The 22105-nt window shown below is 53.2% G+C and overlaps 1 protein-coding gene across 1 annotated transcript; it reads right to left on the reverse strand.

Moving 5' to 3' along the window:
• Positions 1 to 17240: 17240 nt before the first annotated feature.
• On the reverse strand, positions 17241 to 21714 carry EVX1 (even-skipped homeobox 1). Its single transcript, XM_066354282.1, has 3 exons — positions 21288 to 21714; positions 19520 to 19764; positions 17241 to 17783 (listed from the first exon to the last, which is right to left on the reverse strand). The coding sequence occupies exons 1-3, from the start codon at positions 21712 to 21714 to the stop codon at positions 17241 to 17243; spliced, it is 1215 nt and encodes a 404-aa protein (XP_066210379.1).
• Between the last annotated feature and the right edge of the window lie 391 nt (positions 21715 to 22105).

Raw genomic sequence — 22105 nt, forward strand, 5'->3', positions numbered from 1 at the left:
ATGCCAGCTGCACCCTAGAATGGAGCTGTACATCCAGTCTGTCCAAAACTGTCGAAAGCATATGAGTGGCCCTCAACTGCCTAATCAAGGGCCGTCTTTGTGGTCAAGATGTGGCTTAGGGCGGGGCAGCAGGGTAGGGAGAGCGAACCCAGGGCTGCTCTCCAGGGCTTGAGACTTCTCTAACATGCCAGTGCCACTGAGGACAGGGCAGCTCGGGCTAGTGCTTTTCAAACTGTGGGTCAAGACCCTCAATGAGTCAAGAAATTGAGTGGGTTACCATCAGCATGTGGTAAGGAAAAGAAAGAAACCATCAGAGTTCATAAATACTGCTTGAGCAAACTTTTGTTTCAGGAGCTGGGTGTGTGTGTGTACTAGGTTGTGATATAAGATGTCTTTTTTTATTGGGAGAAGCATTCAAGAACTTGAAAAGCACTGACCTAGTTGGGTGGGGAGGGAAGGGGAGAGGAAGAAAGATCTCTTTGGACTAGATATCAGCCTGGGAGAGGGTAGGGAACAGAGGGCGACTGGAGTTGTTCCACAGCCCAAACCCCCAGACCGACTCCCTGAAAGCTCTCAGGATCTCTGAGAAAAGGCCACTGCCAGTGGGTTGGCTTTTCTGTATATTGTTTTGCCAAACAACTCTCCATGCAGAACCATCCACGGCTTCTCAAGTCTTTGCACAGCCATTGTGCCTCACATGCCTTGCTATTTCCAAAATTCAAAATGGCCCAAACAGGATTTTAAACTTACCTATTTAGTGATACTGTTTGCAATCCTCACTGCAAGAAGATCTTCAGTATACACCACCCCCAGGGAAGACCAGTCCTGGGGACACAGTCAGACACGGTCTGCACTTCAAAGCTCCCTACCTTATCTTCAGGTACCGGAATTGGGAGAAGGAGGTGTGTCACTAATTACTGCATCTTTGAGGGGAGGCAGGAAGTCTGTGAAATTGCTATCAGTTTTACATTCCTCTTTACATAGGAGCTAGGTAGGTTTTCTTCCTCAAAGGCAAGCCTGCGCCTTTTTCATTACATCAGGTTGCCTCTTTTGTTATTGAGTAAGCAACTACGTTTCTTATGAATCTAAATCGACTTTCATGTGAGCTGTTTGACAAAGTGTTTATGCGGCTTTCCCAGCTGAAGAGTTCAAATTACTCTCTGAAGCAACAGCAAAAGCCAGTGTTGCAGCTTCTACTGGATTTACAGTGAATAGGGATCGTTGGTGAGTGCAGTTTCCAGTGGGAATTGAAAACATAAACTGATTGGTCCTTTGACCATCTTCTTTGAAGAGACGATAGGAGAATTAAATGCACAGAAACTGAACATAGAGAATATCTCTTAACATGAACATTGGGAGTCTAAAGCTGGATTTCCAACGTTTAAGATCAAAATTGTTTCTATAAAACATTTTTCCAAAATTGTAACAGAAATCATTAGCAGAGTATGATTCAAAACACCCAATTCTTTTTCATAAAGTTTTATCATGCCCCCACCAAGTTCATAAAATTAATTTATAGCAACCCCTCATATATTTATAACTAGTGCTTATAAAATCTTCGCAATGAGAGGATATTTCTTTAAGATTTAATTCTTTAAAAACCATGAATATTCATTTTATCTTGGCTCATTTTTAGCTTTTAAGGTAAACATTTATCTCTGAAATAAACCAGACTGAAGAAGCTTAATATTTCACCTCCACAAAATCAGCATATACGCTGACCTTCTGTTCTATACCAAGTAATCAACAAACACAGTTTTGGAAATCAATTATCCTCACCCCATCCGTAGAGCGTTGGTAGGTCCCTGTGCCATACACTGTGTATCACATGGTTCAGTGGAGGGGCAATGAGGCAGGGCCTGAAAATGGGATTAAAGGCAGAGTGCCTACAGCAAGCCAGGAATGAGGCTATTTCCCATACCCCTTCTCCCAAGAATGTGTTGCTTTGTTCTGAAATTGGAATGATTGACTTTGAAGAGAGGAAGGAATAAATCACAGAACTTGTTATAAAGCCTGTATATTAGCCAATAACCAAAGCAACTTCCTTTAGCCAACGAGAGTGTCCATCAATGAAGCATTTAAACACACACTATGTGCGTCACAGCAAGTTCTTAGGCACAATGTCCAAAAATTACATTGTAGGAAAAGGGCGAAACCAAGTATGTCACTGGGACTTAACTTCCCAGATGAGCAGAAAAATGAGGGGATCCATAATTGATCACTGAGGATAGAAATCCATTTAAAAAATACCATTATGTATATATATATATATATCAATATGCATATACATATGCATAGTATGTTAAAATTACATTCAGTTAAATTCACAACTATCCTTCAGCAGAAACTGCCTCTTAAAAAGCTTCCAATAACCTTTAAAAAAGTTTTGTGAAACCCATCCTAATGTGGTGGAGACTGATTTGAAGAGTGTTCAGGGTAGTATGTTGGATAGAGGGGTCATGGGAAGTGGGTCTCAACCTCGGTTCACTGCAGGAAGGTTATAAGAATTGCAAAGTTTAAGAAATTGAAAGTCTGACACAGTCCTCCTCACAAATAGTCCAGAAAAACAGCACATGTGCACAAAACATGCCACAAACAAACCCAGGACCTGCCTCTGCTGGTTTTCAAGCCTGTGTAAACCTCTCAGTCCATCCTCTCAACCCAGAAGGAGGCAACCCAGGATCATACAAACAGAACGGTCCATTAAATGTCCACCCACAAACAGACAGTCACGTGAAGTCAATCTAGGTTTCTGTGATACTCCCACTGTGTTATCCACAAGCCTGACTCCTCCACGGATGGGGAAAGACAATGAAACTAGTAGGGGGCCCTGTGTTACCCCTTACTAAAACCCTGTTGTAGGTAAGATAAAAGTGAGATTCTCACCAGACCAAAGTGGTAATTCTAATTTATTAAAAGAGCATCAGATCTGGGGTAGAGTCATCAGTATATTCTAGGGGTGTGAGCAGTGATTTTGCCCTAGGTAATTGTGAGTGACCAAGAGCTTGCACACTTTACACAACGAGCTCAAACTCAACATGTGGGTCTCCAGACCCAAGTGGTGTTTCCTGTTCCCACCAGCCCCCTCTGTGACTTGAGTGGTTTGCTGAGATTTGCAGTTATACTCAACTCTTTCTTCCTTTCTTTTCTTTATTATTCCTTTGATCTGACCCAGACAGCCCCACAAAGACATGCCTCTAGCTGTGGCAGCAGAGAGAAGACACCCTTACCTAGATGTCTGCTACTTCAAGAATTACTATGTATGTATTGAACTAAAACTGTATCTTAACACACACACACACACACACACACACACACACACACACACACACACAGAGTTTTCTCCCTGCAGAGAGTAGAATTATTGGCTGTTTTGTAGGGATATCATGATAGTTCAGAAGCAGACCCTATTCAGACAGTGTTAAGAGCATTTTCTTCGAATTCTAGAAATTCTTTTGGGAGGTATAGAATTATTTTTACAGATATTTCTTTCAGAGCTACTGCCACCCCCAAACCTTATCTCTGATCTGAAGCAATTAGGATTCCCCAAAGCCACTGGCCAGTTCTGGTCATCTAGATCGCAGAAACTGGGGGAGCTCTCCAAAGCCCCCACCCCAGCCCAGACGCAGGATGCAAGCTCCCCTTCCGAAGCCTGCGAGGGGGCCGGCCATTCCTCCTCTGTACCTCCCTCCCGGTGTTTTTAGTGAGGGAGCGCCTAGGTGGGAGTGTGCCCTGTCCAGGTTTCTCGCAGAACCTTGTCCTTCACTAATTTCACCTGCTGACCCCAGACTTGCACAACTGGAATGCCAGCCACCAGTGGTGGTCCTGGAGTGCCATTAGACAACGTAGATTTGGCCTTTGGGTCTGCACATGTTAGCATGGCCCGAGTGAAAAACGAAAGGAATGTGCAGTCACCCCAGCCTTGGCATCAAAATAAAATGAGAGCAGAAGTGGCCTGTTTCCTATGTTAACATCCTGTGTCTGCTCTAAAGCCACAGTAGCCATCCAAGGCCCATTTTACCTACAGAAAGCTAAAAGGCCAATAAAGTAAAATAATTTGGCTACTAAATGAGAGGGTGATTCCTGGCTGTGAAATGTCAGGGTGCCCCAGATTTGTAGTATATCCAAACTACTAAGACTTGGGTTAGTCACTAGGTCATCTGAGTGCATCATGTATATCTAAAGATAAAATAGAGATGCAGATCTTTTCCTATTCATCCCAATTTCAGTTCAGTTATAATTAGTCAAGTTTACTGAGTATCCATTATGTGCTAGGGTAAGCTTGGGCTCTCCTGACCCCAGCAGTTCTCAATTTTTACTGTGTATAAAGGAAAGGACCACCAAAAGAAGCATTATAAACTCCAGATGTCCAGACCACCACTTCCAAGATTCAGAGTGAACTGGTTTAGGGCAGTTGATTCTACTGTGAAGCCCATATTGAAACTTTTCATGGCTAAAGCCACCACTATTGCTGCTGCCAACACCAACACCATCACCATCACCATCACCACCATCACCACCATCACCTCCACCATCACCACCATCACCACCACCATCACCATCACCAGCACCAGCACCACCACCACTATCACCACCACTGCTGCCACCACCATCACCATCACCACCACCATCACCACCGCCACCATCACCATCACCACCACCATAACCACCACCACCATCACCATCACCACCACCATCACCATCACTATCATCACCACTGCCACCACCATTCTGCTCTGGTTCTGTGGCAAATCCCAACAGGCCAAACTTACATAAGTGGCCTCTACTTTTCTTCACCCCCAGAAAAGGTGGGACATGGAATTAAATCCCACTCCTACTCCAGAAGGTAAATGAAGTTAGGATTAGGGGTAAGAGATTAGAAAAAGAGCAAAGAGAAGAGAAAGGAATTCAAGTGCTTTATGTTTATTATCTCATTTCATTATAATTACCACCTCAGGATGAGGAAACTGCAACCCAGAAAGATTAAAAAACTCACTAGATCATTCAGCCAGTAAGCAACAAAACAGCATTTCAGTCTGTCTCCCATCCCAACACCTATATTCTCTCCGTGCTGCCCACCCCATTCTGAAAATCTAACTTTAATATACATCTACCATATACATCACCTCCATCTTCATTACCAACCAGATGTAAATCTGGGTGCCAGGGGTCATGCCTCCTTCCAAGTTCTGTCTTTGTGCAAGCAACTTGCAAGAGTGACTTCTATTCATTTTTACCCTACTTAATCTGAAATACTGGATTATTTCAGTAGGACTAGGTCCTACTCCATGGGACAGAAAATGCAAAATAAGAGTGGGTCAGTGAAGACAGAAGTTTCTTCTTTTCTCTTGTAAAAGAAGTCCAGAGGGAGGTAGTCCAGAGGGAGGTAGTCCAGGGTGATCCCACAATGTCAGGGATGCAGGCTCCTTCTAGCATTTTGCACCTTGCACCTTGCTCAACACCTGGCTTCCTTTACATGGTCCAAGAGAGCCTCTTGAGTTCCATTTGTTATGTCAAATTTCAGTCAGAAGAACTTGACGAAGGGGCAGAAAAGGGCACAATCCCTCTCTGTTAAGACCACTTTCTTTTTCTTTTTTTTATTTTTTATTTTATTTATTCATTTTAGAGAGGAGAGAGAGAGAGGAGAGAGAGACGGGGGAGGAGCTGGAAGCATCAACTTCCATATGTGCCTTGACCAGGCAAGCCCAGGGTTTCGAACCGGAGACCTCAGCATTTCCAGGTCGACACTTTATCCACTGAGCCACCACAAGTCAGGCAAGACCACTTCCTATCACTTCCTATTAAGTCACACTCACTGAACCTGCTGACATCCCATTGGCCAGAGCTTAGCCACATGGCCACACCTAGCTGGCTGGGAGTTGTAGCCTTTACTGAAGTAGCCATCCTCCCTGCTGAACACAGCGCTCCTTTTACTAAAGAAGAGGACAGGACAGGACAGAGGCAACTAAGTCTCAGCCACGTTTCCCTGCGAGTTGCTCCAGTCTCCCCTGCACATCATCAGCCTAACAAGTTTGGGAGCCTTAGTCGTCCCGCCTTCCTTGCAGCAATTTCTCTTGTTAGTCGCACAGATGCTGAGTAATAATACATCACCACTTCTGTCCTTTTGCTGTTGGGCCCCACCTTCCTGAGTAGCTCCGTACTGAAAACCATGGAATCAGGACTGAGCCCCTTTGATGCTACAACCTGATCTCCTGGTTGCTCATTTTTGAGTTGGCTTTTAGCCATGTTGATTTGCCTAGCGAAGTCAGGCAGGACTGGGGACCCTCACCTTGGACTTGACAATTGCCTCTCTACCCCAGCGCAACATTCACGCCATATTATCTCATGTGGCTCCCGCTATAGCTGGAACTTCACGGTGGGGAGAGGCTGGGCAGCTGAGGCCGCAGAGTGTAGCAGAAAACACAAAGGGCTGGAGTGAGGCACCCCGGATTTTAGGCCTGAATTCCTCCCTTTTTTTTTTTTTTTTTTAAAGGAGATTTTTTTTTATTTTTTTATTTTTTTTTTTATTCACTTTTAGAGAGGAGAGACAGAGACAGAGAGGAAGAAGGGGGGAGGAGCTGGAAGCATCAACTCCCATATGTGCCTTGACCAGGCAAGCCCACGGTTTCAAACCGGCGACCTCAGCATTTCCAGGTCAACACTTTATCCACTGCGCCACCATAGGTCAGGCGAATTCCTCCCTTTTACCAACTGTGTGGCCTTTTCTGGGCATATCAGTTAGGATTCCCCATAGCAACAGAACCAATAGAAGAGAGAGACAGCAAGACAAATAAAGATACAGATGTATAAAGAGATTTATGACAAGGAATTGGCTCACATAATTATGGGGCAGAGAAGTGCAGTAAGTTCCCATCCAAACCTGAGTCTGAGGCATGAGGAAACTGATGTCCCAACTGGAAGACAGGCCAAAGGAGAGAAGTCTGTCATCGGCTTTTTATTCTACTCAGACCTTCTACTGATTGCATGAGGCTCACCCACAAAGAGGAGGGCACCCTACTTTGTTCAGTTTACCAATTCAAAAGTTAATCTCCTCCAGAAACACCTTCACAGGTGCACCCAGAATTATGTTTAGCCAAATATCTGGGGACCCTGTGGCCTAATAAAGTTAACACGTGACTTTAATTGCTACACTGAGCTTTTTCCTTCAGGTCTGAAATGGTGATAACAATAACTTTTATCTCTCATGGCTAGTATTATAATGGGTGAAGTGTCATAATGTATGTGAAAATGCTTCATTAACAAGTGTAAGCCCATTTGCCCTGGCCCGGTTGCTCAGTTGGTCAGAGCATCACCCCGATACACCAAGGTTGCAGGTTTGATCCCCGGTCAGGCACATACAAGAAACAACTAAGGAGTGCACTTATAAGGGAGACAACAAATCAATGTCTCTCTTCCTCCTTCTCTCTAAGAAGCCAATAAATAAAATTTGAGAAGTGCATGTCAGTGAGTATGATTGCAAATAGAAGGGTGCAAATAGTATTCACTTGGTGCCGGAAAGAATGCCTTTGGAAGGTTAGGAGCAAGCTAGCTGACAAGGCTCTCCTACTTTACCTCTCATCCTTAGGCACCCGCCCCTGGAGAGTTTTCTGTTCTCTTTCTACTCTGCTTCCTCTTCCCCCTTTCCTTGCAATAGTGACTCTGCCTTGCTCTGCCTACAGTCTTTTACACAGCTCTGCAAGAAAAAGAAATTGAAATAAAAGAGTCTAGATGAAGAAATGAGTGCTCAGTTGGATTAGAGGATGATTCTGTAATCCCAGCAAACAGGTGCTGTCCTAAATTCATCTTTATAGTCATGTAATCCTCGCAAGGACCCAGGAGATAGGGTCTGTGGGAAGAAGCCTTGAAGGCAATCCCCAGTGACCCCTGTCCTGGTTTTGATGCCTTATGTAATCCCTTCCCTTTGATTCTGAGCTAGATCTGGATCTAGTGACTCACTTTTAATGACTATAATATAGCAAAAGTGATGGAATGCCACTCCAAGATTAAGTAACAAAAAGACTGGTTTTTCTCATGCGAGCATGCAGTCTGGCTATTCACTCCAAGGAAAGCTAGATCCATGTTATGAGCTATCCTATGAAGAAGTCCATACCCCTAAAAACTGAAATAAGCCCCCAACTATTAGCCATTGAAGAACTCAAGTCTTCAGTCAAACAACCCACCAGCAAGAAACTGAATTCTGTCAATAGCCACATGAGTGAGCTCAGAAGCAGATCCTTCCCCAGTTGAGCCTTTAGATGAGACCACAGCCCCAGTGGACTGACCTTGAGCCAGAGACACCCAACTAAGCTGTGAAAAGATTCCCAACCCACAGGAATGTTTATTGATTTCAGCACTGGGGCAACAGCAATAGATAATTATTATGGGCCTATTGCTATCATCTCCATTTTGCAGATAAAAGGATTGTGTGTCGGAGAGATTAAGAAACTTTCAATGTTATACAGCTTGTGTGTGTCAGAGTGTGGATTCAAACCCAAAAATTCTGGTTCCAGAATCTGTGCTTTTGAGTTGCTCGAATAATTTATATTTTAATAAATAGGCATCAAAGTGTTTATAGTTTGTACAATGTAAAGTTTCTGATGCTAAAGATGTACAGGCTCTAAATCAGATAAGAGATGAGCTCTCCTTTTTTGCCAGATACCCTGCCAAAGCAATTGTATTTCCTACCATAAAATCACCCTAACCACAGGTGTCATCGCTAATAAGTTCTTCTCAAGCAGAGCACAAATTAGTTATAATAGGTTACAAACACAACCTAAGCTGTATCAGCACCAAATTGGAGAAGAAAGAAAACATGTGTAAACCTAAATCTGGTATTAACCATACAGTAGGTGCTCAATAAATTTATTGAACAATTTATTCATTGGACTAAACTGTTGATGGAATGCCGCCTCCAAAGATTGAACATTGTATTTCTGGAAGGCAGAGTGGAGTTGTGTTTTTGAAAAATAGACACGTGAGCCCATCCTGCCTCCTAGACTAGCTGCCTGTATCTCAAGCCCACTTCTGATGTTAGCCACTCCCGGAGAAGTACACTGTCAGTCTGTCATTGGCCAACATACTACAATGTGAACTCTGATCTACTAGCTGAGTGGCACAGGCAAATTGCTAACTCTCTGTGTCTCAGTTGTCTCATTTGTAAAATGAGAAGTATCATAGTATTCACCTCAGTGGGTTGTTGTGAGAATTAAACAATACACGGAAAGCATAGAACAGTGAATGACGGGTGACAAGTACTCTGTGTTAGCTCTTCAACCTCACTGCCCAGCACAAGAAAGCTGGTCCCTGGACTTTCTCAGTGAAGGCAGAGAAATGCTGGAGACTCAATTACTGCTGATGTGAAGAAACGCCTTTGTGGAAGGAGCACTTGCCCACTCCCTTCCTTGAACCCAGAGGCCCATCACCAAAATGCTTGAAGACTCCCATCCCCACAGCTGAGTTCCCTGTTTGGTGGATTCAGGAAGTGATGCATTTGGGGAATTAGCTAGAGTTGAACTCTAACTACTGAAACAACATTTAAATAAAAAATTGGCAATATTAGATGCATATGTTATAGGACTTCTAGTCAAATTGGGGGGAGGGGGTCCTTTATCTTTTGTTCACTGTCAAATCACCAGGACTCCGGGAGAGGACCTACTGTCTGCACCCCTAAACAAACTATCAAGGAACTGCTTCTGCAGTATTTATCCTCATCGGCTTCCTTACCATCACAAGATCTGCACTTCTTTTACTGGTTCCTTTTCCCTTCATTCTACAGCTTCTCTGTCCTACACATACACACACATTCTGTTCTACCCTCTCCCACAAGGTCTTTCGCCCTTGTCTTTCTTTACAAAATGTTGGATTTGGGAATGACACCCTTAGGGAGATATGAATCGGTATTCTGCTCTCACAGTTAAAGTATGTACACTGCACTGTGATTGGCCCACAGTGGGCTCTCAAATATTTGCTGAATAAAATCCTCCTTGACTGAACCCTCCAAAGCTGGATGGAGACAGAAAGCCTGAGAGGTGCTCAGACCCCTAACCCTAGTGAGAGCTGGCGGAAAGGAAAAGAAATGCGACTCATCATCTCTGTCAAGCCTGTTTCTCCTGTCTCTTGCACAGTAGGAAAATGAAGTTAGGAACACGATGTAATCCTGTACAGGCAACACAGCCATTTAGGGGCAGAGCCCAAAGTGCGAGCTCCATCTTCTATCTTCCAATCCAGTGATATTCACACGTGGTATAAATGCCCCTTGCTTCCCAGAGGTATGACTTTGTAAGGCCTGGGAGTCAGCAGATAGCCTCTTCTCAAACAGGAACCTGCATTCTGACCCAGCGGCCATTTCTGACCTCAGCAGACCACTGGCAGGGTGAGACATCCACACTTTATTGGGGCTGGCTCCTTTATGGATTTTCTATTCAACATATCAATGGGCTGGGCCTGGGCTGACTTTATCGGGGACACCCTGAAGAAGGGCCAGACCCGCCCCCCTTCTTACAGGCTGTGCGTTCCCACCTTACTCCAGGCTCCAGAGAGCCAGTAGCCCCTGCGCAGGTCTCTGCAAATCGGCTCCCAGCCCCTTGATGAGGCGTGTTTAATCTTCCACCCGGATTATTTAACCTCCGCATCCTTGTTAACAAACAGCCATTATTAACGAGATGAGAGACCACATGGGGTGGGCTTCTACAGACAATGTGCTCTCCCTTGGCCTTCCCGCTAGCAAATTCATAATCCTCAGCAAGTCAGCCACCCCAGCCCTCCTGCCAGGCCCGAGAGCGAGTCAGGGAACTGAGTAGCAACCGGGTGATCTGGACCCTTATCCACGGCCCCCACGGCTGGAGGGTCTGGGCTCTGCCAGGCGGAGCTGTATCTGTCCCGTCCCTGCCTCCCTCCCTGGCTCCCGAGGGATTGCCACAGCGCGTTATAAATTTTACCTTTCCAGTGTGCAGGAGAGGCGAGAGGAGGCTGTGTCCCAGCTCCGGGCAGCCGGTCCCCGAGGACACCAATTAAAGGCACTAATTGGACAGCAATACATCAAAGTCGTTCCCGGGAGTGGGTCCTCAGAGCGCCAGGAATCCATTAGTTGGGCTTTTGTTTCAAAACACAGGAATACAGAGGAAGAAGAAGAAGGGGGAAGAAGAAAAAAAAAGAGAAAGAAAAAGAAACCCTCGACGCTGCCGGAGTGGCGCGTGTGCGGTACCTCGTGGACGCCACTCTGCCTTCGTTGGGAGCCTCTTGCTCTTTTCTCTTGTTTCACGCCCCGCACATCAAACGACCTTTCCCGCTTCTGCGTCCTCACTGAACATCCCAAAGAGCGCCGCCTAGGAAGGCTCGGTCCCCGGCCCCCCGAGCCCGGGTGGACGCGGCACACAGTTGTAGCTAAGCGCGCGTGTGCCGATTCCGGGGGGCGGGGGGGAGCAATCCCACGTCCCCGCGCCCCATCCTCGGGGGCTCGGCCTGACCCAATGAGGAGGGGGGTGCACACCTCCGGGAGGCACAGGCCGCCCCGAGGGCGTGACGGCCTCCTTGTCTGCATCGCGAGGCGCGGGACCCCTGCAACGGGGTGGCCGCGATGGGGAACTGCCTCCCCGGGAGGGGTGGTTTTAGGAGACAAGAGGGCACTTGATGGGGTTAGGACGAGGCCTTATTATTATTTTTTAATGAGACATGCGACGCTGCTCAGAGGCCCGAGGGCGCCCCGAGAAGCCGGCAAGGAAGAGGTCCAGGCCCAGAAAGACGTGCAGCGACCCCCCAAGCACGCTTGGGGCTGTCGGGGACGGCCAGGGGGCTCGGCCCTAGGAAAATGGGGGCCCTTCCCTGCCGTTGGCTTAGAAGGACGCCAAGTTTAAGAGGAGGCTAAGCCTCCAGCTTCCCCGCCGGTGCGCGCGGAGAGGTCTCCCGACCTCTGCAACGACGGAGCGCGTCGGGCCATCTGTGCCCGGCGGCGGCCGAGACCCCGGCACCAAGGGCAACGCCCTGGGGGCGCTGGCGCGGGGCGCGGCTCCCCAGGAGGCGGGGAGGGACCACACCCGCCGCCCAGGGCCTGGCTGCGGCTTCCCGCCTGACCTGGAGCACGTGAGGACGAGGCTGGTCCGGGGTCCCCACTGCAGCCCGGGCGCAGGCTGGCGGACCCCGCAGATCCGGCCGCGCCTGGGCCGCAGGGAGGCCAGAGGCCGCGCCCCGAGCGCCCCTCTTCCTGCGAGGGCCGCGCCCGCTCCCTCAGCTCGGGGAGCCAGACTGGAAAGCCTGCTTTTGATCCCATTGGTTTCTAACCCCGGCATTTGTTTTCCATTTTATAAACGCTTCCCTTTAAGTAATTGTCCCTGTTAACAGCATATACCTTTCAGCAGCCCTCACTGCGCTATAAATAATCTCGATGAAGATGCAAGGATATGACTTTCACAAGATTGGACAATTGATTCAATCTGTGACCCGCAATCGCGAATAATATTGGAAGGCTATTTAAACAGATGAAGGCCTAAATTGTCTTGCTTGTATCTGAATTAATTTCTCATTCATCATCATTATGAAGTGATTGGTCTATTCAAGCTCTTCAGCCTGCTGGAACGGAGCGGGATTTAAATGAGATTGTAACACAATTTAAATGCTTGCCGACTTTAACGAGGCCAATTGAGCAGCTGCAATAAATACAAATATTTTTCTAAACAGCCTTGTTTTAAATAATTACTTAATGCTTTCATGTTATTTTTAAGTGGCAATCTTTCTCTCCTGCTCCTGCTCAAGAATATCACATACTTATTTGCTGAGAAGGCGATTTTGGAAGCGACTTTGTGTTTGTTTGTTTGTTTTGTAGATGGGAGCACGCGTTCTGTGGTTCGCTTCTTTCCCCCTCACGGTCAACATTTCGGGGTTCCACGAACTGGCACAAACGGTGAGCTGGGCCTTGGTTTCGCCCTGCTGCGCTCTGATACGCCTGCCCCCGGAAGAGCCAGGAGTGATGGGAAGACATTTGCCGTTTGGATCCAATCGCTTTATCCAAACGCGTTCTCCCTGGGTCTCACAAACGAATCTGTGCAATGGCACTTGTGAATGACACCCGGAAGAGGGGCCTCGTTTCTGACTTCTGATGAGCGTCGTCATCGGGAGCAAATCAGAGCTCCGGCCTATCCCGATGGGTGTCCCTCGGAAGTGCAATCTGCCAGCACACGGGCTCCCCTACAAGTCGACTGCAGCGGGCGGGGAGGGGCCGAGGATTTCTTTGTCAGGGAGCCGGCGCAGAAAGAGCGCCTGGCCGCAACAACAGGTTGAGGGTGCCATGATGAGAAGAAATCTCAAATTTTTGCCCCCAGCCTCCTTTTCCTTCCCGTCATTGATGGACTCCCTCTCCCCACCCTCACTCGGGGGCGATGCGCGTGGAGAGGGCGCTGAGGAGGGTGGCCGGCTGGCCCAGCCTGGACAACTGTCCGCTGTGACACCCACGCTCTCCGGCCGACATATGGCGCCGGGGGGTTTCCTCGATGAGGGAATAATGGAAGCAACCGAGCGAGCGAGAGAAGCCTGGGAAACAAAAGAATCTTTTAAACTTTCGGGAGAGGTCTGGAGGTGGGGGCGGGGAGACACGCGACAGGCCGCAGGGACCTGAGCTCCCTTCGGCGGTGACCACGGAAGGCCACGTTCCCCCCGGGAGGCCTGCGGGGAGAGGGTGCGTTCTGAGCCCCCGGCCTTCGCTCTGCTGGGGTGGCAGCCGGGGGACTGGTGTCTGGCGTGTGCGGGGACAGGGCTCCAGGCAGGGAAGGCAGACCCCGTATAGTCACTAGAGAAGCCACGCGTGGGGTAGACCGCTTCGGTGGATTAGATCAAACTGCAGGCCAGGAAAAAAAAAAACACTGGGGACAAGGGCAGAGGAACCCAGTGATTTGCTATGTAACTGGGCAATTTCATGCCAGAGTTAGGGAGCTGCTGGCCGGAATCATTTTGTCTTCGGAGGCTCTGCGGAGCTCATCCTCTTAATCCTGTTGTTCAAAATGAGCATTATCCCAAACATATGCAATGCAATCAGTTTGGTCACACTTACAAGAACACGCTTTAATAAGGCAATCAATCACGCGCTAACAAGCCGGAGATGGCCCGCGCTGAGCCCGCACAGGGGCTGCGGGGACGCTGGTCTTGCGGGGCCGGGCGGACCGCGGCGGTCGAGTGCTGTTCTGCGCTACTAGGCCCCGCCAGGTCCCGCTGGATGGAGGAGCCCAGGGAAAATGTGAGCTGGGAGCGATGTGTCAGACTTCTCAAAAGGTGACCGGGGCCTATGGCCCCAGAGCAAGGGAGAGGAAACCCCGTAGCTAGACCTCAAAGCTGTATGGGCCACTAATAACCATGTGAGATCAGGAGCCTCCGTTTACCCACCTGCAAAATGGGACCGAAATGGGGCAAACCGAATAAAGGTGCTCAGAAAGTTGGAAAACGCTAACGGTAATATCGTTTCGGCCCTGTTGCTGGGCCGAGCCTTCTCGTTTTACCGATGAAGAGACAGAGACCAGACCGGGGAGGAATAGTGTCTTATTCACGGTCAGCCTCCTCCCCCAACACCACCTTGATATTGGCACCAGGCTGCTTGCGGCTGCGAGGTGCTAGCGCGAACTCGGTTTTGGGCGCGCGGGTGGGGGCGGGAGGGTGAGAAGTGGTGCCTAGCGCCAAACCGCAAACCTTGGCAAAAGGGAAATTTCATTATGAAGTAATGAGTAATTCCTCCTGGCAAGATGTATTGTTATATCTTCCACTTCAATTTGGAGGAAGAGAGGCTCAATTACCCAGAAAATACAGTCAATTAAAGGCTGCTGATTGGACACGAGGCCGGATCATCGATCTTGTACTTTCCAATATCGCTGCAGACACCTCATTTTCCCTCCCTATTAACTGAAAATACGCCTGGCATCACGGCAACCCGCAGCCCATTTACCTGTCGCAAGCAATCTCTGCCGGACGCGAAGGACCCGCGGAATTTGCGGGGATTTGGCACCGCGAGCTGCCCGGCGGCAGAGGGTGCTGCGCGGGGCTGCGGGGGGCGCGGCCGTGGCGAGGAGGACGCTGGCGACCTCCGCACAGGACGGTGCGTGGGACGGCCGGCGCCCCTGGGCGCAGAAGGGTTTGCTCTGGAGCTCCAAGGAGGATGGAGGCCTGTTGGGGAGTCCACACCTGCCCGTGGATACACCTGCAGAGGCCCCTTGGGATCCGTGCGTTCTAGGCTCCCAGCCCGCCGAGGACACCCGTCTCTCTCCCCCCTACTCGGGCAGGACTTCAGAGGAAGCCACGGTGGCTCTCCTCTGGGGACAGAAGTTGGGCATGAGGTGGCTGCCAAGCACTCTCTGTCCCCTCGCCCTGACCAGCCCAGAAACCCATCCCAGCCAAGGAGTCCTCCTCTCTCGTCTCCCTGAACCCTAATTTTCAGACCCAGCTTGTCCAGCGAACCCCGCTCTCTGCAGTGCTCAGGCTCCACCCCTACAGCTTCATTCTTCTCTACTTGGTTTGGGGTAGAACCCATGAAAACTATAGTGCACTTCTCCAAAGGGCTGGAGCAAGTGGAGAAGGAAGCATCAAGGGGTGAGCCCCCAAGTGGGGTCATTGTTGTGACAGTTTAGCCCTGGAAGGCTCCCAGCTTGCACAGGATTAAGGAAACATGCAGCTCAGGGCGGCTTGGAGCCTGCCTCCTCCACCTCTGTGCAATGTCCATTTGGAGCCTGCCAACACCCAGCAGAGATTTTAGGAGACTCTGTCTGTGGCTCCATCTTTCGGTTTTCTCCCTGCCCCAAGCCTAAGGTAGCTGAACTAGCAATTCGAAAGGAGTTAACCTACTGTCTGCTGCCAAAAAATTAAGATGCTAAAGTGAGAAATCATGTCCAGCTTTTATTGCAATATGGTCAACAAATTGTAACAGCAAATTCTTTGGGCTTCAAAGGAAAACCAAATCCAATTCATTCCCTACAGGCCGAACCACTCCCTCCCAGCCAGGGTGAAGCTTGCATTAGAGGTTCTCATCTCCCTCAAAACCTGGCTGTGAGAAGAAGCATGGGAGTGAATATTTGTGAATGGCTCCCAGACAAACCCTGGTGAAGGGGAAAGACAAGCGCCCAGAAGGGGCAGAAGGCTCTCACCAGCATCTGAAAGTCTAGCTCCAGTGACAGCTTGGGAGGAAAATGAGAGGAAGAGAGATGTAAAATGCCAAATGCAAAGAGAAGAGCCAGAAAGCTCCTAGTAAAGGCAAAGGCTGGAAATAGCCTCTAATTTGCCTCCAGATACCGAGGGAGGGAGATGAGCTCCCTAAGCTCTTCCCTGGGCGCCTTGTTAAGAGCTCAGCTCGAGCCTGTGTGGCTGCCTTATTATACATTCAATATTCAAAAACCCTCCTCACACACTCACGTACTAATCAGGGTGTGTGTTGGGCCCAGGGAGAAAGGGCTTGCTTGGGGGAAGCCTCCAAGGGGCCCTGGGTTGAGGGGGTCCTGCAGCCTCCCTGCCAACGTTAAACAAAAAGTGCAGTTGGGGTGGGTGGTGGCGGGTGGGGGGTTGGGATGGAGTTGCAAGTTGAGAGATATCAAGAAGCTGGGAGAGAGGGAAGAGATAAGGTGCTGGTAGGTGGCAGAACCAGGAGACGGTGTGTAAGGGAGGCTCTGGAAGGCAGGAGAGGCCCGGGTTCCGTGGGAAGGCCGGGACTCTCCCTGGTAGTAAATCATCTCTCTCACTCTCTCCCTTCGACGGCTGGTGCGTGGCCATCCACAGCCCCTTGCCATGCCTTGGAAAAGCTGGCGAAGATTAATTTCTCTCCGCTCTGCATACACAGCGTTTTGTTTAGGGAGACGGCAGTTTCCCTTTCCAGTGCTTGGGCTTGTCCTCGGGGGAGGGGACGGTGTCCCGGGTGGGAGTGGGGGTTGCTGAAGGGCTGCATACTGGTTGCTTTTGCTGCTGAGTTTGTTTAGCTTTGGAGCCGCGGCCTCAGCCCGGGTCGGGGGCAGCGAGTCCGGTGAAGAATGGCAGGAAGGGGCCGCCCCGGAGGAAGGTCTCTCGGCCTCGGCCTCCCCACGCCCCCTCCTGCTGCCCAGACGCGCCAGCCCAGGCCCCCTCCCGGGCGGCCCCTTCCCCGAGGCCGGGTCCCGCCGGTCCTGCGCGGGTCCTTCGCGGCCCCCCGGCTCCCCCTCGGCGCCCTCGGGGCGGGGAGGGGCGCTGGCCGAGTCCCCGCGGGGCCCCCACGGGCGTCCTGGAGCCGGCAGCCCGCGGGCCACCCCTTATCTGGTGAGGGGCACCTCCTCCCTCTGGTCCAGCGCCACGGAGGAGGCCTTGCCGAGCACCGAGGGCGCGAAGGCGAGGAAGGAGTCCGAGCGGGAGGTGGAGGCACAGGTGAAGTCCGAGGCGGCGGCGGCGGCGCGGGGCGCCAGCCCGTTGGCCGGGCCGCCGTGGCAGGCGAGGCAGGAGCAGGCGCCGCCGGCCGAGGCGCCCAGGCCGTGCGCGGGGCCGGGGTAGAGCGGCGGGTGGCGGAAGGCGCACAGCAGTTCGGGCCGCGGGTAGGGCTGCGACAGCACGCGGAACGTGTCGAGCGGGCGCAGCGGGCCGCCGAAGGGCGAGGCGGCGGCCGAGGCGGCGGACGCGGCGCCCAGCCCCACGGGCGAGTAGTAGGGCAGCGGCAGGTGCGACGGGAAGGGGTAGGGCAGGCCGCCCGCGGCCGCCGCGTGGCTCATCATGTACGTGTAGAAGGCGGGGTCGGCCGGGTGCGGCCACGTCATGGCCAGCCTCTGCCGCTTGTCCTTCATGCGCCGGTTCTGAAACCACACCTGGGGGGAGGGGGGCGCAGGCTGGGTGGTCGCGCTCGGCCCGCGCGCAGCGCCCAGAGGTCCTGTCCCCCGCAGGAGGCGACACCCGCGGCCGAGCGGAAAGGCCCCGGGAGAACCCACGGGAGAACCTGTGGGCGGGAGCTCGCCTCCCCCGCCCCCCCAGCTGGGATCTCTCCAGGAGAGGGTCACAGAGTGACTCCAGGGTCTGTCCTTCCTCCCCGCCCCCCCCAGCTGGGATCTCTCCAGGAGAGAGTCACAGAGTGACTCCAGGGTCTGTCCTTCCTCCCCGCCCCCCCCAGCTGGGATCTCTCCAGGAGAGGGTCTCAGAGTGACTCCAGGGTCTGTCCTTCCCCCCCCCCCCGCCCCCCCAGCTGGGATCTCTCCAGGAGAGGGTCTCAGAGTGACTCCAGTGTCTGTCCTTCCTCCCCGCCCCCCCCCCAGCTGGGATCTCTCCAGGAGAGGGTCACAGAGTGACTCCAGTGTCTGTCCTTCCTCCCCGTCCCCCCCAGCTGGGATCTCTCCAGGAGAGGGTCTCAGAGTGACTCCAGTGTCTGTCCTTCCTCCCCGCCCCCCCCCCAGCGGGGATCTCTCCAGGAGAGGGTCACAGAGTGACTCCAGTGTCTGTCCCCCCCGCCCCCCCAGCGGGATCTCTCCAGGAGAGGGTCACAGAGTGACTCCAGTGTCTGTCCTTCCTCCCCGCCCCAGCTGGGATCTCTCCAGGAGAGAGTCACAGAGTGACTCCAGTGTCTGTCCTTCCTCCCCGCCCCCCCCCCAGCGGGATCTCTCCAGGAGAGGGTCTCAGAGTGACTCCAGTGTCTGTCCTTCCTCCCCGCCCCAGCTGGGATCTCTCCAGGAGAGGGTCACAGAGTGACTCCAGTGTCTGTCCTTCCTCCCCGCCCCCCCCCCCAGCTGGGATCTCTCCAGGAGAGGGTCTCAGAGTGACTCCAGTGTCTGTCCTTCCTCCCCGCCCCCCCCCAGCTGGGATCTCTCCAGGAGAGGGTCTCAGAGTGACTCCAGGGTCTGTCCTTCCCCCCCCCCGCCCCCCCAGCTGGGATCTCTCCAGGAGAGGGTCTCAGAGTGACTCCAGTGTCTGTCCTTCCTCCCCGCCCCCCCCCCCAGCTGGGATCTCTCCAGGAGAGGGTCACAGAGTGACTCCAGTGTCTGTCCTTCCTCCCCGTCCCCCCCAGCTGGGATCTCTCCAGGAGAGGGTCTCAGAGTGACTCCAGTGTCTGTCCTTCCTCCCCGCCCCCCCCCCCCAGCTGGGATCTCTCCAGGAGAGGGTCACAGAGTGACTCCAGTGTCTGTCCTTCCTCCCCGCTGCCCTGGAGCCGGACCCCTCCCCCCGGAACGCCAGAGCCCGGTGCCAGTGCGCCAGCAGCGGGGGCCTAAGGACTCCCAGGGTCCGAGGCTGCAGGCAGAGCTTCTCCTGTCACCCTCCCTTCCCAACCGCTCTCCCTGGGCGCTTCTTGTCCGCCCGCACAGGCACCTCATCCTTGGCTGTTTATTCGGCTAGGGAAGGGACAGAGTCAGCCTCATGGCAGCAGTGGCCGCCCAGGGACTGTCGGGAGGAGACATGCACACCTGGCGCCTGCGAGAGGCCTGCAGAGGCCCAGCCCAGCTGCCACGTGGGCGGGGGAGCACAGACCCGGGTCTCTGGCTCAGGCACTGTCTAGGAGGGGGCAGTAGTATTCACTTCCTGCTGAGCCCCCCCCCCCCCGGGGCCCCATAGCACATACCTTGATGGTGGTTTCCGGCAGGTTTAGGGCGGCAGCCAGCTCGCATCTCCGCGGCCTGGATACGTAGTTCTCCCTGTAGAATTCCTTCTCCAGCCGTGCAATCTGCTCCCGGGTGAAGGCGGTGCGGTAACGACGCATCTGGTCACTGGCACTGCAGGCCAGGGTGCCCTGCGAGCTGCCGCCGCTGCTCTTAGGGGCCTCGCTGCCGCTGGTGGGACTGCTGGCCAGTGCCTCGGAGCCCGGCCCTACGCGGGGAGCCCAGAGCACACGAGCACACACACAACACAACAGACACAAAAACGCTGCTGATGCGGGGCTGTAGGCCAGAGTGGCAAGGGACACCTCCCTTTCAGTAGCTTCATGCACTGCTTCTGCTGGGGTGCTGGGGACTTCAAGAACCCAGGAAGGGAGGGCAGAAGTTCACCATTCAGAGGAGCCTGTAACAGCCAGCAGGCCTGGCCGGGCTGCCGTTTGGGAGACTCTGTGGCCTGCTGGGTGCAGAAGCCCCAGGCACCTGCCGTAGGGCACGGTTGAGATGCAGCCCCTCTGAGCTTTGTGCCCACCATTGCCAGGAGTGGGCAAGGCTGTGCATATTTGACAGGCAAGTGAATTGACATACCATGCACTATTGTGCCGGAGTGTGGTGAACTCTGGGTCTTAGTGCACTGTGGGAAGCTGGCACAAAGTGTTCTCGTACTTCCGCGTGGAGGCATGTGCTGCCGGGATGGCACAGAAGTGTGAGTGTGGGTGCCCTGTCACCTTAGGGTATTTGAATGGAGTATGAGTTGCCCTTAAGAGCTCACTAGCGTTAGGCAGTCTGGGTCGAGGTGGTGAAGGGTAATAGGAGGCTCATGAAGGACTTGGCTGCCAAGGCCAGGGGGTGGTTTTCTTCCGTGGTAAACTCTCCCCACCCCCACGCCACCCCCAGCTTTACGAAGCAGTGTCTGCTGCTGGGCTCTCTAGCTTTCCCACCTTTCAGGGAGATTCCTTTCCTGGCCATTCCCCGCCACCCCAGACTAGCCCCTGGTCAGGGAGGGGGTCTCCAGCTCCAGCAGTATAACAGCCCCCCCCCCACACTTTGGGCCTAGCCCGAGGAAGGGTGGGGCTCCGGCCCCCTGCAGCTCCTTTTCCTCTGGGTGGAGAAGGAGGATTAGGAAGGAAAGGGGGAGGGGCAGGGCCAGGGCTCTGCCTTTTCAAATGCAACCGGAGACCAAAGGCAATTAGATCATTGGGACCATTTCCGACCTGGCGCCACTGAGCCCGGGAAGTGACAAGGTAATTTGGACCTCTGACCGACGTGCAAACTGGTCGAGGGCCTCAGCACCCAGGCGGCCCGGTCAGCCCCGATTTTACAGTTTTTTATGGACTCCTGGCTTCCGCGCCTGGATGCGCCTTACACCCCGCCAGCCACAAACTGCCGGATCCCGCGTTTGATCTCACCCACGCCGGGGGAAGGTTATCTTCCAGACGCAGTTGAAGCAGTGCCACAAAACTGGGGGGGGGATTGGGGTTCACTGTGAATCCCCCTCAAGCTCAGGGTTTTCGCCTTCCTCCCCCCCCCAAAGCATAGCTGTCAAGCTCAATCCCACCAAGGCAAGAGCACACAAGGAGACCCCCACCAGGACGCAGACAGCAGGGGAGAGTCGCCCCAGTGGGCCCCCCACCCCCAGTCACCCTGCCCGGGTGGAAAGGAGCGCCTTCCTCCCCTCCTGCACTGAAGTGGAAGGTGGGCGCGGTGGGAGGCCCGGAAAGGGGGCGCGGTGGCTACCTTTGCTGTGCTGGTACTCGGCGTTCCCCGTGGCGCAGTCCGGGGTGCAGCTCACCTCGATTTCTTCATAGAAATCCGACTCAGTGTCCGAGCTGCTGGGCTGCCCCTGGCCCGAGAGGCTGTCGGCGGAGGGGGCCGGAGGGCCGGGGCCAAGCACGGCTGCCCCGGCTGCCCGCGGCTCGGTGCCGGGTCCCGCGGCGCCTCCTGCTAGTCCGTCGGCCGGCTCCTCCTCCAGGCCTCCCCCGCTGCGCTCCCGGGTGGCCGGAGGACCGGCCCGCGGGCTCAGACAGCCCCGGGGCACCATCTTATCGGGCGGCTCCGGCAGCGGACTACCCACGGATTCGGACAAATTGGAAACCCTCTTGCCCACCAGAGTGCCAAGCTGCCCCCCGTCCAGAAACATAACCATGTCCTTTCGGCTCTCCATGCCGGGGCTCTCCGGAGGGGGGAGGGGGGAAGCCCCGAGTGAGCTCGTGCCCCCGGCTCCCTGGGTCCCCAGAGGTCCGGCGGATTTCAGCTGCGGGAGGGAGAAAAAGAAGCCAGGAGGGAGGCTAGATGGGTGAGGAGAGGCTGGAGCGCGATGTCGACGGTGACGGTGGCGGTGGCGGTGGCGGCGGCGGCGGGGAGCTGGGGTCACCTTGTGATGCGAGCGCTCCTCGGTGCCGCACCGCCTCTGGGAGGAAGCCCCATTGCCCTCTTCTTTCTAAGCTGTCATCCTCCCGCTGCAATCGTCATTACAGTACCGCTGGTGACGCCACTCGGCGAGCTCAAGTGGATAAATAGAAACGTCTGCCACAGCGAAGATGAAAGGAGACCCG

Source organism: Saccopteryx leptura, chromosome 12 (genome assembly GCF_036850995.1).
Source record: "Saccopteryx leptura isolate mSacLep1 chromosome 12, mSacLep1_pri_phased_curated, whole genome shotgun sequence".
Taxonomy (NCBI): domain Eukaryota; kingdom Metazoa; phylum Chordata; class Mammalia; order Chiroptera; family Emballonuridae; genus Saccopteryx; species Saccopteryx leptura.

Bases quoted from the DNA above. Each gene is read 5' to 3' on its own strand.
- EVX1 (XM_066354282.1), bottom strand. From the start codon at position 21,714: ATGGAGAGCCGAAAGGACATGGTTATGTTTCTGGACGGGGGGCAGCTT. The intron at 19,765-21,287 runs GTAGCCACCGCG...CTCCCCGCGTAG, and splicing joins CGAGTACCAGCACAGCAAAG to GGCCGGGCTCCGAGGCACTG. The intron at 17,784-19,519 runs GTATGTGCTATG...CCCTCCCCCCAG, and splicing joins TGCCGGAAACCACCATCAAG to GTGTGGTTTCAGAACCGGCG.